The following is a 15505-nucleotide window of genomic DNA, read 5'->3' as shown; positions in this document are numbered from 1 at the left end:
TTAAAAAATACTTGTATTTTTCAGTGGGGTGCATTTTAACTCTCAGGCCATCCCTCCTACCATTGAGCAGATTGACCAGTCTTTTGGCGCAACACACCCTGGAGGTAAGCCAACTTCACCTGATTTGTCTGGTCATTAGAGACATCCCAGAGCAATAAACCTGGTGTGGGGGTACCAGCTCTCCTCTTCTCACGTACTGGGATGGGTGTGAAGCACCCACCTCTTCCCACCCCCACCCCTGTTTTCATCCTATGGGTCAGTTCAGAAACTAGACAAGGAATTCTCTTACTGGAGTCATTACTTCCTGCCAAGCTAGTTTCTATCAGAAAGCAGATACCAATCAACTGTGTCGTTCTTTCTCCCTCACTCCACAGTGTACAACTCTGCTGAGCAGCTCTTCCACCTCAACTTCAGAGGACTGTCTTTCTCTTTTCAGCTAGACTCGTGGATAGAGGCTCCCAAGTACGAGGTTGGCACTTCCTGTCCCTTACTTAGTATGTTTTATTTCCCAGTGTTCATGTGGAATAAGGAACTGGCTAAGACACCTTTCTTTGGTTATTTGGTTGCCTTGTCTTCGAGTTTTTGGGGTTTTTTGTTTGTTTGTTTTTGTTTTGTTTTCAAGACAGGATTTCTCTGTGACAGTCTTAGCTGTCCTGGAACTAGCTCTTGTAGACCAGGCTGGTCTCAAACTCACTGAGATCCATCTGCCTCTGTCTCCTGAGTACTGGAATTAAAGGCATGTGCCACCACTGCCCAGCTATCTTTGAGTTCTTTAAGGGCCAAGAGAGAATGGGTAGGGCTGACAGGAAGAATGAGGCTCAGATCAGCATTCCTAGGAAGAGGGTATTTTGCACTGCAGAGGACATTAAGGCCTCTCATATTCAGAGGTATATCCAGCCGTTTTCTATCTTAGACATCTTAAACAGATTGGTGAGTTCATTCTCTGAATCTCCAGTTACTTGTTTCTTTAAAGATGGGTAAGCCAGAGTGGTGGTGCACACGTGTAATCCCAGTGCTCTGTAGGCTGAGGCAGAAGGATCTCTGGTTCAAGGCCAACCTTGAACAAGGTGAACCTTGTCTCAAAAATATAATGAAAATTTAAAAAAGCAGTAAGACTCAAGGATGAAAGGTATACTTGCTTATCTAAAGTGAGTTAGTTGTCTCAGGCAAGTCTGATCATGTGCTTTGGGCAGACCATTTCTTAAAGACCATTTCTGCCGGGGAGGACTAGATGCTGAGTCATGTGATATACATAATGTTCTCATAGAACATCAGAGTGAAAAGTAAAATTTTTACCTTGTTTGCAGCCCAATTTTGCCCATGGTCTAGCTTCTCTTCAAATACCCCATGGAGCAACCGTAAAACGAATGTACATCTACAGTGGAAACAGCCTCCAGGATACCAAGTATGTGTGAGAGACATGAGCTTTGTGCTGGGCCCATGGCCTCTTGGGGAGGGAGAATCGTCTTGTTCATTCCATGCCTCCTAGGGCGCCTGTGATGCCCCTGAGCTGTTTCCTGGGGAATGTGTATGCTGAAAGTGTGGACGTTCTTCGAGATGGATCTGGACCCTCAGGATTGCGACTTCGCTTGCTCGCTGCAGGTAGGTCCCCATGGTATCCAGACGTCTGAAGCTGAAGCGTCTGGTACGGTCTCGTTCCTGGTGTACAGACATGTTTATCATTACTACGTTCCTGTATTGGAAAGAGCCCACCAGCTCTCGGGTTTCTTTATATGAACACTAATCACAGTTGTGAAGTCTCTACCTCCCAGAAGCAGAGCGTCCTAAAAGGTTCAGGTTCTCAGCCATGCAGTGAGTTTGAGGACAGCCTTGTGTACAGAGTGATTTCAAGGACAGGGTTTCACTGTGGAGCTTTGGAGCCTGGCACTCGCTCTGTAGACCAAGCTGGCCTCAAACTTATAGAGATCCTTCCACCTGCTTCTGCCTCCCATGGGCTGGGATTAAAGGTGTGCGCCGCCACCACTTGTCCAAGACAGGGTTTCTTCTGTGTAGCCCTGGCTGTATTAATTTAAAAAAACATTGATGGGGGTGGGTCATACCATCTTGTGACAGGGCTTATGTGGAGGGTGTTTTTATTGAGGGAACAGAATGGAGGTGGGGAAACTGGCCTCTGGAGACAGGCACGGTGGAAGAGAGGAAAGGACTGATCGAGAGAGAGGAAGCAGGCAGAGCTGCCTTTTATGAGAGGGCATAGCTGTAGCGATGTAGCTGATGTAGTCAGGACCCTGAGTAGGTCAGAGTACTGCCTGAGTTCTGGCAAGTACGTCCTGCCAGGTGACAGGCCAGCATAATGCCTGAATGCTAACACCGGCTTTTCTGGAACTCTGTAGACCCAGGCTGGCCTCAAAATCAGAGATCCATCTACCTCTGCTTCCTGAGTGCTGGAACTAAAGGCATGTACCACCATTGCCCTCCTGGCTTTTGTTTGAGGTTTTTGCAGTGCAGGTAAACGAGTCCCCTGCTTGGTGCTTAGGCGAGTTCTTTGTAGTCTTTGCTGCACAGTTGTCCCATTTGTAAGACAGGTGTCACGGCAGTGATTCCTCTCATGTCTGCCATGCGCATCTGAAGGATGATTGACCATGAAGTACCTAGATGGGTGGCTGACACCCAGCAGAAGCGCAACAGATATCCCCTGGTCTAGGTATGACACACATCTGTACCTTAACTGGTGTGGCTCTGGTGGCACTCTTAAAAATATCAGTTCAGAGCCGGGCGGTGGTGGCGCACGCCTTTAATCTCAGCACTCGGGAGGCAGAGGCAGGCGGATCTCTGAGTTCGAGGCCAGCCTGGTCTACAAGAGCTAGTTCCAGGACAGGCTCTAGAAACTACAGGGAAATCCTGTCTCGGTCACACACCGAGAGCAGCTGTACCTAGGTGGTCTGTGTCCAGTGAACTGATTAAAGATAACCTTGGAACACAAATGTGTCCCTGTAAAATAAGAAGTGAAAACACATAGGGCTGGAGAGATGGCACAGCAGTTTAGAGCACTGGCTGCTCCTCCAGAGAACCTGGGTTCAGTTTCCAGCACCCACATGGCAGCTCACACTGTCTGTAACTCAAGATCTGATACCCCACACAGACATACATGAAGGCAAAACACCAAGGCACATAAAATAAAAATAAAGTTTAAAAAAATAATTGAAAGCAGACTTCTCATGGGTTAAATTGAGCAAGAATGAGCCCAAACTTGAATTCTCCACTTCCTTCCTGCTGTCTCCCAGTAAATGGAATCTCAGGCCTACTCTCTTGGCTGATCTCTGTCAAGTCTCCATGGCAGATGTGGCCAGGCTGCCTGAGCCCCATAACATAATGCTGATTTTGTTATTTTTCTTCCTGGTGATAGTGTTCTTATTCCCTGGGTTGGAAGGCACTGTCGGTTACTTCTGTGGGGTTTGGAAGTAAACTGGTATATACTCACAGTGGGTCTTCTGGAGAAGTGGTCTTGTAGGGACAGCTGGTTGGTGCTATTAAAAGTACCTCTTGGCCTGGCAGTGATAGCTTACTCAGAGGCAGGCAGGTCTCTGAGTTTGAACTCAGAGGTCAGCCTGATCTACAGAGCAAGTTTCAGGAAAGCCAGAGAGTGACCCTGTCTCAAAATCCCAAAACAAACAAGAAGAAAAGTGTACATCTTGCCATGCAGGATAGTACCTGCCTTTAATCCCAGCACTCAGGAGGCTGAGCAGAAGGATCACAAATTTGAGCTTTTTAATATCCATGTTTACAATACCCGCTGCTGCAGGTGGTTTTAATGGCTATGTGATGACCAGACCTTTTGGGGAAAGACTGGTTTTTTTTTTTTTACTAACCAGTATTTCGTTAACAACTCGCAAAGTGTTCTGTCCAGCTCATGGAGTTTTTTCAGACAGGGTTTCTCTGTACAACAGCCCTGTCCCTCCTAGAAGTCTTAAACCAGACTATCCTGGAATTCTTTTAGAGATCTGCCTGCCTCTGCCTCGTGAGTGTTAGGATTAGATGTATGTGTCACCATGCCCAGCAAGAAATGCACATTAAAGAGAACACAATAGCCAGGTGGTGGTGGTGCACACCTTTAATCCCAATCACAGAAGCAGGCAGATCTGTGAGTTCGAGGCCAGCCTGGTCTACAAAGAGCTAGTTCCAGGACAGGCTCCAAAGCTACAGGGGAAAAAAAAAAACATAAGTACTCAAGTATTTGGTGAATAGATTAATTCTCCAGAATCCTGGCAGTATTTTCAAGTAGATAGTGATTTTTCAAAGTCTTGCTTAGTTAAGCCCAGTTGGCCTGGTATTTACACTTGAATGCCATCTTGCCCTTTGACTTTGAAAAGTACTGACTTTCTCAGTACTTTTGGTGCCAGTACTTTGAAAGTACTGGTAAGTCAGGTGGTTAGCTTCTTGGAGCCCCTTGGGTTACAGTGTCTCAAGTCCTGACCAGAACCTGACAACCTTTCCCTTGTCTGCAGGTTGTGGACCTGGAGTATTAGCAGATGCCAAAATGCGAGTATTTGAGCGCTCAGTGTATTTTGGCGATTCTTGCCAGGATGTCCTTAGCATGCTTGGCTCTCCACACAAGGTCTTCTATAAATCCGAAGACAAGGTAGGGGAAGGTATTTGCGTGTGAGTAGGCAGCCTCTACCTTTACTCACCAGTTTTTTACTGTGCATAAATGAGCTCTGCCGTTTCCGTAGAGTCTGTTCTACTTGAAGGAAAAGCTTTATCTGAGCCCTCTGGGTCTAATGACTCTGAACTATCTGTTGTCATTTCTGCCCACTTTGGAGATCTGTCCACATTAACAAATCTGGGTCCCCACAAGGAGCACAATGTATAGACATGCTTTAACTAGAAACTCTCTTAAAGGGATTTTAATTTATTGTTATTTCCCCCCAACAGATGAAGATTCACTCTCCTTCCCCTCATAAACAAGTTCCATCCAAGTGCAATGACTACTTTTTTAACTATTTCACCCTTGGAGTGGTAAGTGTGGTGTGTTTCAGTTCTGTTGCCATAAGCCGAGCGCATGTGCAGCAGTTACTTCTGAGGAATGGAGGAACTTTCGCTCCTCGTGGTTGTGCTAGGTATTGTTTTTCATAGGTTCTGGTACCCAGTGTAGACATTCCTGGCACCAAAAGTACTGAGAAATATTGGGATACTGGGTTTGCTGTACTTTTTTATTATTATTTAATGTATACAGTATTCTGTCTGCATGTTTGTATACCTGCAGTCCAGGTCTCTCATTACAGGTGACTATGAGCCACCATGTGGTTGCTGGGAATTGAACTCAGGACCTCTGGAAGAGCAGTCAGTGCTCTTAGCCTCTGAGACATCTCTCCAGCTTTTAGGAAAGGCATGCCATATGGGTACTATGGAAATCACTTGCATTAAAATGGGGAATTATCCTGTAATATATAGGGTACTCCTGGAGTCAGACAGAAACTGGACAGGACCAGGCAGCAAGAGTGTGCTTTTGTTTTTAGAGGGAGCACCTCAGAGATGCTCATGCAGCTATGTGGTGTGGCCCTAAGGCAGCCATCAGGATTGGCACTCTGGCTGGGGATAGGATGCATGGCAAAGTTGACCTGTGTCTTGTTCTGTAGCTAAGGCTCCCCTCAGACTCTGAATCATCTCGTGTCTGTGATTACAGGCATGTGTTACTGTGCCTAGCTAGACCATGAGTCTTAAATTAGGTTTGAGCTTTCCATGGTCTAAAAGTTCAGAGGCAGAAAAGTCGGTTACAGAGAGGTAGGAAAAGATACTAGGTGTACCTAAATGGGAAAGGCCAAATACAAGCCAGGAACCCTTGGGATAGTGGCAGGAGGGGATGGTGCTGTCATAGTAGGGCTGGTGATGGTAATGAGAAAGATTGTCAGAGTCCAGCTTCAGTGGGGTTCAGGTCCCATAGAGGAGGTGTGGAGTCAGCAAGGGGAGGAGGGAATTAGCAGGATCTGAGGGTGGGGTGGCTGCTCGTTTATTGAAAAAAAGACTAGAACATATGCTCCATAAGTGCACAAAGGATTAAATGGGAGGAGGGGGCTTGGGACCAAGGATTGAGGAAGCTAACATTGACCTTGAAAAGTTAATAGGTCCCACAGTCCTGTTAATGGAAGGGCCGGAGCTGGGGAGAATGATTCCTTTTTAGCCAGCAGGTTCTTTCTCCAAATTCCTAAATGCTGTCTAAATGCCTGACCTTGGGAAAAGGACTCTATAATGCTGTATCTATAATGGAGTGTCCACTATAGAATATTGAAGTTTTTGTCTGGCTTAGTGTATCCAAATAGCCAAAGCTTAAAGCAAAGACAAAGCTGAACAGATATTACTGTGAACCTGAGTAGCCCTTAGAATCCATAAACCTTGATTATCAAGTATACCTTATTTAGCAGGCATGTTATTTATCTAAGCAGCTTGCTGTTAACTGGTGTAGGAATAGGCAGTGTTGACACGCTGTATGATTCCACAGTGGTGGGGATTTTTTCCAATGAATTATTTTGTTTAAAGTGATTGCCCTTGTATATATCCTCGTCCTCCACTGAAGTCCACATGAGAACTCTCAAGGGGAAGGAAGGCATAGTGAGAATCACTAAAAGTGAGTGAAAGTAGAAGGGGCTGGAGAACCATGGCCCACGGAGTCGGAACCCTGGAACTTTGCCAAGCAGCAGTGGTAGCCATGCAGTCCACAAAGGATGGCAAGAACAGATGACTTTGTGTTAGCTATTACTAAGGAAATACAATGAGAAATAACCTGAGATCCCCGACTTTAGCAGTGCGCAAGAACTAAGAAAGTTGGTAATTAAAGGAGGGAATGGTCAATGGGTGGCATCAAATTCAGGTGTGACTCCTAGTAGGAGGTTAGGTTGAATTCCGTGAGTTGTCAGTTTCTGTAAAAGCAGGAACTTGGCTGTGGCACTTACATAGGTGTCCCGAGCCTTTCAAGAGTGAAGTGCCCTGAATCTTCTTGGTAACTTTTGAGCCAAAATCTGCATTTCACTTGGCTGTTTAAATTGCCAAGCAATGGATCTGTAGTCCCTCTGTCTGCCAGGACCCCTCCACCAAAGATGCCAAGCTAAGGCTGCTGGGAATATGTGGGAGGAAGCTGCTAGCATTCTCATGGTTGAAGATTCCAAGTTGGAATGTTTCTGGTAAGGCCCCTGACCTGCCTTGGTAACTTTTCCTCCTTGAGCATCTGGTTTTCTTTGTCAGGACATCCTCTTTGATGCAAACACACACAAAGTTAAGAAGTTTGTCCTGCATACCAACTACCCTGGGCACTATAACTTTAACATGTGAGTACGCCGTGTGAGCAGGAGAAACTGAACTTTGGGTGCTAAATGGATCTCTGCCAAATTCCTTTCTTAATTGTGGTGCTGGTGATTGAACCCAGGGCCTTGAGTGGGCTATGTAAGCACTTCACCACTGAGCGACACTCAGTCTCTAGCTGACACTTCTGTTTCATGGGGGATTAATGAGTGCTGAGTGTCTGCTGTGCCCCCCTGCCCCAGTACTGAGTGCTGTACATCTGTGCATAGACTCAGTTTGCAAATAGGGAGATACAGGCAGAAACTGTTAGACTCGGTTTGCAAATAGGGAGATACAGGCAGAAACTGTTAGATCTTTTTTGAGACAGGGTCTTGCTTTATCACCCTACCTGGCCTGGTACCCACTATGTACTACAGTCGCTCAGGCTGACCTCAGACTCAGAGCACTCCCCATCTCTCAGCCTCGTAATGCTGGGGTTTCAAGTATGAGCCGCCAGGCCCCACTAGAAACCTTTATAGCTTATATAAGTGAGTCTTTTTAGACCTAAGAGCCATGTCCTTTTTCTGTTTGCCTTCAGTTCCTGAGTTGGGCCTTCCCTAGTGAAGGTTGTCAAAGACCCCAGGTCAGGGGTTGGGGTCTAGCTTTTCTGGGATGTGGGATAGAGATGTGAGAACAGTTGGGCCTCCCAGGAAACAGCTTTTCCTTATTTACCTTCTTTCTAGTTACCACCGCTGTGAGTTCAAGATCCCGCTAGCCGTAAAGAAAGGTGAGTGCGGAGTGTTCTTGGGCTAAAGGGGACGTGGACTTACTTTCCTGTGTTAAGAAGGGGAAAGCCAGCAGAGTGCAGTAGTCAGGCTGGTCTCCTCCCCAGAGCCTCAACTTCTCTGGGCTGGGTCCTTTGTCTCGGAGGCCATGAAGGCCTTCTTCCGGGACGTTGGCTAGTGGATAGAGGCGTTTCCTGTCTGCAGGTTATCATCCAGTGCTCCTTACACATCCTTTGTGCCCACTGTCAGTCAGTGGAGCTCACACCAAGACTGACCTCCAGAGCTTTTCCTTTCCATGTTCTTCCCAGCAACCTGGCTTTGCTCCCTGTGTACTCTATGGCTGGGACTGTAGGTAGCCAAGGCCTGCCAAACCCAGCCTATACCACCTTCTCTTTCCAGAAAATGCAAGTGGTCAGACTGAAACGTGCACAACCTACAGCAAGGTGAGCTCTGATTTTCCTAATAGTCCGAGATTAAGGTGACTGGGCTTAGGGCCATAAGCTCTGGGCACAGAGTTACATTAGTCGCAGTGTGTTTTAGTCCTGGTTGACTCCTGCTGCCCCTGTCCCTTTTGCAGTGGGACAACATCCAGGAGCTTTTGGGCCATCCTGTGGAAAAGCCTGTTGTCTTGCACAGGTAAGTGGGGGGTTGCTATGTCTGGCCACCCCATGCTGTTCCTTGAAGCTCAGAAGACTCAAGAAAGTCTAGCAGTGGTCACTGTACAAATTACACAAGTTTCTGGAGTAGGGATGCAGTTCGGCATAGCAGGTACCTGGGCTAAATTCCAACTCCAGTGAGGAAGGTATTGGTGTTACTAAGACATCCTTCCTGCCCCATCATGTGTGTTTAGATTAGATGAACTGTTCTCGTGTTTACTCTAAGAGGTTGCCACTGGTATAGCTTCCCTTCCGCTGCTCTATCTCAAGGGATCTTCTCACCTCTTACTCAGTATGAGCAGTTGTTTGGCTCTGTCTCTAGCTTTCCTTTCCCATCAGATCTGCCTCCTGCTGTCCTCGTGGTTGCCATACTAAGATGCTCTTTCACTTCCTGACTTCTTGACATCTCATTCAGTTCTGTAATAACTGTCCCAGATCTTCATTGATGTGGGGGTGGGGGATTTATTTGGTTTGTACAGCTGGATTAAAATCCATCATTGAGCCGGGTAGTGGTGGTGCTCACCTTTAATCTCAGCCCTCGGGAGGTAGAGACAGGCAGGTGTCTGTGAGCTCGAGACCAGCCTGGTCTACAAGAGCTAGTTCAAGGACAGGCTCCAAAACTACAGAGAAACCCTGTCTCGAAAAAAAATAGACAAAAAAAAATTAAATAAAATCCATCATTGAGGGAAGTCAGGGCAGGAGCCACAGAGAGAAGTCACTTACTGGCTTCTTTCCATGGCTTGCTCAGTTTTTTCTTTTGGGGAGTGGGTGAGTGGGTAAAAGAATCTTTCTGTGAAGGCCTGCACCATGCCCAGCTACAGCTTATTTTCTTACACAGCTTAGCATCCCCTGCTCAGGAGTGGCACCACACATGGTGGCCTGGGTCCTCCCACATCAGTCTTTAGGAATGCCCTACAGACATGCCCTCATGTCAGCCTGACGAGCTGCGGCTCGTCCTCAGCTGCGGGGTCCTCTCCACAGACGCTAGTTCTGTTGAGGAAAGCAGGAACATTGTTTTGTTCTTTGAGTCATAGAGGAATCTGAGTTTCATGGAGCTGCTGCTTAGTGCTTGGCCTTGACACTGTCATGAGAGACCACAGCCAATGACCCACACCCCTGAAGTGACTGTGCCTTCTGCTGTTTGGCCTTTGTTTTGCTCTTTAATTGTGGATTCTCTGGCTTCAGGTCCTCATCCCCAAACAATACCAACCCATTTGGCTCCACATTCTGCTTTGGTCTTCAGCGGATGATCTTTGAGGTAAGTCCTAGAGACCAGATAAGCTGCTAAGGGCTTTGTGATTGTATCAGGGATAGGCAAGTGACTGAGGCAAATTGTGGGGTGTTCCAAGTCATGCTGGGCAGATGAACCCTTCCTCATCTCTGCTGTCTAATAGTTCAGAAATTTTGGTACGAGAGCCAATGAGATAGCTCCACAGGTAAAGGCACACGCTGCCAGGCCTGAGGACCTGAGCTCAGTCCCTGGTGTCCACATGGTACAAGAGAGCAGTCTCCTGAGAGTCGTCCTCTGACCCCCGCATCTATGCTGTGGCAATGCATGCTCCTTGCCACAAACAAGATTAATAATAATGTAAAAAAAGAAAAGAATGGGTTGGAGAAATCGGGCTTCAGAGCCTGAACAAGATGAGCCTATCAGTGATGCCTCAGTTTGTATCAGTAAGCAGCACAGCAGGGCAGAGGAACCTCAAAGCAAGTATGACCAAATGTGGGTGTGCTGGTTTTGAGTGGCCCTGGAGACGCCACTGACCTGAGAGACTGGGGAACCCGTGTTTTCAGGCTGTGTCTGGATGCCATACTTCAGCAGGCCCTTTGCACTTGCAGACAGACTAGATAAGGGAGTTTCTAAAGGCCACATACCCTTTGAAGAGGGCAGACCTTTGAGCAGTAAGCCCCACTGACATGAAGAAGCTGGTGCTTCAGGAAGTGCAGAGCCCAGACCTGTGTGCAAGTATGACATGCATACATCCGCTGGCCACCCTGTCCTGGGAACCTGTCTGCTGCATCCCTCCCTCCTGACCCGCTTGCTGTTCTCTTCTCACACCAGGTCATGCAGAACAACCACATTGCCTCAGTGACCCTGTATGGCCCCCCTAGGCCTGGCGCCCACCTGAGAACAGCAGAGCTGCCCTAAGGACATCACTACCCATTCCCTCCTGTCCATGGAACTGTGCATCACATCCAGCTCAGTGGGTCTCTGTGCCACCCTGCGTGTTTTCCTGGGCACCTTGGCAGTGTTGAAGGGCTCTGGGATTCGGAAGAGTTCAGAAGTGGGATTTGTGTTGAGTCCTCTACCTTGGGACAGAGAACCCAGCTAGCCCTCTGTCCTGAGCCCTCTGTCGCCAGCAGAGGACAGTCTGCAGAGAAGCACAAACTTTGGGCCTTGATAACCTGGACCAGGGCCTCTCCGTTACTGTGTGATGAAGGACATGTCAGCCCCTGTCCTGCACACATAGGGAAGATGGGCTCTTTCTCTGGCTAAGGAAATAGGTATCTAGCATGAGAACAGGGTCCTGCTTTTGGCCTGACATAGCCGTGTGGTCCTGTGGTGAGCAGAGCAGGCACCGTGTCCATAGTACTGGGTTGCAATATTTGCACTACATCCACTTTAGCTACTTGATGAGCTGGCTGTGGCTGGTGTGGCCCACATGCCCTTTTCTGTTTCTTCTGTGTGAGTGCTCCCTGCCATGCCCAGGTGGCACACCTAAGTGGTTGAAATACAGTTTTGTACCAGGTATGTACCCGGGCTGGGTTCCCACTGCTCCTCTGGGAGCCAGTCAAAGTCACTTGTGTCTCTTGGTCCAGCCTGGCTGACAGGGCTGCATGTTTCCATCTTGTTTGCCTCTTTTATTTAATGCCAAAGTGTTAGCCAAAGACACCTTCCTCCTCCTGTTACATTACAGCATTCTGTTGTGCACTGTGGGCCAGCCCCCTGCCCCACTTCTGGGCACTGGCTTGGCCTGGCCGCTTGGTTTAAGGCCTAGGGGCTCAAAGAAGATTGGGCTGCTGTGTTTCTTACATGGGTCTTGCTAATGGAAAGTAGTATATATGTGCTTTAAAATATTAATCCTTTTGAAAAGAATTGAGAAGAGAAACATAATTTTATCCCATTTTTAATATTTTGGTCTAGCAACTTGTGATACATAGATGACAATTTTGTGAGTTTTTCAAATGTGTGTACAGACTTTTGTAAATACTGATTTTTGTAATTAACTCATGTACAGCCTCATCTTGTATAGTTCATGATGAATGTGCAGGGCCTGCCCCAGCTGTCTGTATGGTTCCTGGGCCTACAGCCAGGCCTGTGTGGCACTCCCATGACTGACTGACAGGTGTCTTCCCATTTGGACCTTGGTCTGGCCAGAGACCCTGCACGTCCCACTGTCAGGGTAGCCAGGACTGTTCCCATCCTCTTGAACAGAGGAAACCTTATCCCCTTTCCAATAAAGCACCTATGCCCGCAGTGACAGCGTCCCATGCGCTGCTGCTGGGGTGTTTGTACTAAAATGTGAGCTGTTGATTTTCCTGACTGTGGTTGAAGAACATGGGAATCTGAGGGTGCCTGGGAAGGGGCGGAGTCAGCTTCATAAGTGCATTGACATAGTTGTGTGTGTGCATATAGTGGACAAGACTATGACACATCATGGCCCCATGCCTCCTGTTACAGGCAAACCTGGGCCTAAAGGGTTAGCTCCAACACAGCAGACCTCAAAGGGGACAGACAGATAAGATAGGGCCACTGGAAATCCAATGTGGAGAACAAAGGAAGCAAGTAAGTGAAGTGCCTGCCAGATCTGAGGGCTGAGGCCTGGCCACGGGATATCAGCTTGTGTTTGTATCGCCCTAAGCATTCCAGCCAAGCCCTCACTGGCACACACAGTAATGCTGTTGGCTACTAGTTTTATTAAATGTGCCAGCTTTTGGGTCTGCTGGTCAAGACACGGTCCACTACCTTGGCCCTGGCTATCTCAGTGTGTCCGCGCTGCACACTTAGTGATATGGAGAAAAGCCATGTACGCCATTAACCCTCATGGGAAGCCCTTTCGGGTTCTTTAATAGTGGCTTCTGGTCTGGGGCTGAGTGAGACAGGCTTGATACTGTGATAGGTAGTTAAGCGTCCCATTGGAACGGACCTGTTGCTACAGGCTGTGGATGTGCACAGACTGGCCCCTGAGGCCCATACAGCAAGCGCCACATAAGCCAAATGTCAGCTGCAGATAGCCCATGCACTACCACCAGTTCTCGGTAAAAACAGGGGTCAAAGGTGCGAAGATGCGGTGCAGCTGACGGCTGAGCAATGCCAAAGGTACGAAACGCTGGATGAGGCTCAGGTGTGAGCCGCAGGCGCTGCAAGCACATGCCCAGAAAGACATCATCTATGGGAAAAAGCTCAACCTGTGTACAGGCCGCTGCTAGGCGGCGGAGCGTGGCTCCAGAAAGAACAAAGCCGCCGCCCCCGGCATAGGCCGGGTAAACCGGCAGTCCATACACAGCCTTGGGAATGAAGTACTTGCTGGCTCTCGCGCGGATTGGCCTTGCCTGCACAATCACATCACCGGCAAGAAGGTCCTGTGCCGGATCCCGCGACTCGAGGAACTGCAGCAGGTTCCTCACGTGCACGAACACATCGGCATCGCCCTTAAAAACAAAGCGTACGTCTGGACAGAAAGCTGTGGCCCAAGCCAAAAAGTGAATCTCCTTGAGCGTTAGATTAAAGAAAGTGTCTTCGAAATCCCAGAGCAGGATGTCTGCATAAACGCGGCTCTCAGTTTCCAGCAGGGCGCGCCAGTGCGTCCGCGAGCCCGCACTGCCAGAGCCAGCGCCCCTGGGCACTCCCAGCAAGAACACTCGGCGCACGAGTGCCCCCTGCACGCGACCCTCGGCACCCCAAGTCTGGCGTACAGCTTCCCGCCTCTCGAAGTCGGCCGCCACAGATTTGACTGCGATGAGCAGATCGGGCTGGCCTCCAGATGCGCCGTCTCTGCGGCATTTGCGCGGCTGGTTAATGAGCAGCGGGAAGCGCCGTTGATCCTTGGCGCGCAGATACCTGCCGAAGTCAAAGGGGCCCGTAGGGGTAGGCGGCACCGGGGTGTCGTCCTCGTAGGCCGGCGGGGCGGCGCTGGCGGTATTGGGGGGCGCGCGTGCTCGGAGACCAGAAGTGGGCCGCGGGGGCTGTCCTCGAGCTGGTGGTGCTCTGGTTTTGGGGGCTGCCCCATCACGCTGCGCGTAGAGCAGGAGGCCGAGGGTGACGCTGAGCAGTAGCGTGAGCCACGCGTCCCGGCAGCGGCGCAACCTCCTCTTCATGTCCAGCCCCGCCCGTCCCGGGGTCCTAGCCTTCCTTCACCCGCTACGACGACCTCCGCCCTGGGCCCTGTCGCACCGCAGCAGCCTAAGGGACGAGAAGTTCAACCTCTAACCTCAGTCCGGGCCCTGGAAGGGTTCCCAAGGCTGGGCAGGGAGACATAGGCCTCGCCCCTACCGACCCCCTACCCGGTGCACCAAGGCTCCCCCTTCTTTCTCACCCCATCCCCGCCTCTAATCTAGGTCCTTAGGACCTCAGCACTCACGCTTGACCGCGGGGGCGGTAAAAAGGGGGGGGGTGGTTGCAGCCCCTAAACGCAGGGCCCTCCAACTGTCAGCTCGGGGTCCCAAGGGCGGCCATGACCTGGGCTTGAGCCAAATGCAGCGTTGGCAGGAAGGGGGCTGAGGCCATGCCACGTGATCCTACAGCTGTGTACGCCCCGACATCTGGAACTCAGCTCCGCCCTGGTATAAGGAGCGGCATCTCTGAGTGCGGACTGATTCCTAAAAGGATTTCTTACAGGCGACTCCCCGAGAAAGCTTGGTTCTTCTTCTTTTTTTTTTTTTTTTTGGTGTGTGGGGGTGGGTTGAGACAGGGTTTTTCGCTCTAGTTTTGGAACCTTTCCTGGAACTCGCTCTTGTAGACCAGGCTGGCCTTGAGCTCACAGTGATCCGCCTGCCTCTCGAGTGCTGGAGGAAGTATTCATATTTCTGGGTACCCTCATCCACACCTCTGCGGGAAAACTCAGGAGTCCCTGTTCCGGTTGATGGGTCCCAAATCCCTAGGTCTCAGTGCCTTAACTTTCAGCTCTTTGACCACCATTCCGGGCCATTTTTCAGAACACCTCTCCTCAGCAGCCCTGGTCAACCAAGCAGGAGCCATAAACTGCCCCCAGTAATATACAGCCGCCTCCTTACTCCTAACTCTGCCACACTTGCCACCAGTAACCACAAGCACACTCACCCCAACAAACAAGACAGCTAGTTCTGCTCCTACAGACTTGCCGGCAGCTCTTCACCCAGGGAAGACCACAGCTTTGTGAGTTAAGTGACTTGCTCCAGATGACACAGGTCCCAGGATTTATGGAATTCAGAAATCTCCCGGGGCATCCTTGTCTCTTCGTCCACTAGATATAGGGAATGGAAGCCCTTCTGTTCACAGTAACTTCCCAAGCAGGCACTTCATTCCTGTCTCCATGCCCAGATCCAGCTTTGAGTTTCCCGATGCCCCAACATAGCATCCTTGCAGCTAGAAATGACCATGTTGTTGCCTCTGCAATCTAGATTGGACTATCAGGGATTGGTATTGTTTGGGGAGGTTTCCAGAAGGGGCTGTTGACCCGATGTAGGCTGTGCCCTGTTTTCTAGGTCCCCTGGTTTTCTTTCTTCTTTGAGCTGCTTTGTCATTCAAGCCTTCCTATGCCACACCTGTTCACTGATGTTTGGGGTTTTAAGGACGACCATGCTACATACCCCCTCACAGCCTTGAGCTGATGACCCACCTGCCTCAGCCCCCAA

General features: G+C 49.5%; 2 protein-coding genes across 2 annotated transcripts in view; one reads left to right on the top strand and one right to left on the bottom strand.

Annotated features, from left to right (window-relative positions):
* Phaf1 (phagosome assembly factor 1) overlaps positions 1-12198 on the top strand; it is a 29675-nt gene extending 17477 nt beyond the window's left edge. Inside the window, exons 5-16 of the mRNA XM_038312589.1 lie at positions 25-104; positions 375-469; positions 1308-1405; positions 1490-1602; positions 4464-4597; positions 4891-4974; positions 7195-7277; positions 7974-8017; positions 8415-8458; positions 8593-8651; positions 9857-9929; positions 10734-12198. Coding sequence (XP_038168517.1) covers positions 25-104; positions 375-469; positions 1308-1405; positions 1490-1602; positions 4464-4597; positions 4891-4974; positions 7195-7277; positions 7974-8017; positions 8415-8458; positions 8593-8651; positions 9857-9929; positions 10734-10820 — 994 coding nt within the window. The 3' untranslated portion in view covers positions 10821-12198. The remainder of the gene's footprint in view (positions 1-24; positions 105-374; positions 470-1307; positions 1406-1489; positions 1603-4463; positions 4598-4890; positions 4975-7194; positions 7278-7973; positions 8018-8414; positions 8459-8592; positions 8652-9856; positions 9930-10733) is intronic.
* On the bottom strand, positions 11743-14355 carry B3gnt9 (UDP-GlcNAc:betaGal beta-1,3-N-acetylglucosaminyltransferase 9). The gene is made up of 2 exons (XM_038312590.1): positions 14254-14355; positions 11743-14075 (listed from the first exon to the last, which is right to left on the bottom strand). Exon 2 carries the CDS (start codon positions 13988-13990, stop codon positions 12797-12799), a length of 1194 nt encoding a protein of 397 aa, XP_038168518.1. The 5' UTR covers positions 13991-14075; positions 14254-14355; the 3' UTR covers positions 11743-12796.
* Between the last annotated feature and the right edge of the window lie 1150 nt (positions 14356-15505).

Source organism: Arvicola amphibius, chromosome 15, assembly GCF_903992535.2.
Source record: "Arvicola amphibius chromosome 15, mArvAmp1.2, whole genome shotgun sequence".
Lineage (NCBI taxonomy): Eukaryota > Metazoa > Chordata > Mammalia > Rodentia > Cricetidae > Arvicola > Arvicola amphibius.
The sequence above is the reverse complement of the archived record's forward strand: the minus strand, read 5'-3'. Positions and strand labels throughout refer to the sequence as shown.

Excerpts from the sequence above, each read along its gene's own strand:
- B3gnt9 (XM_038312590.1), bottom strand. The coding sequence starts at position 13,990 with ATGAAGAGGAGGTTGCGCCGCTGCCGGGACGCGTGGCTCACGCTACTG.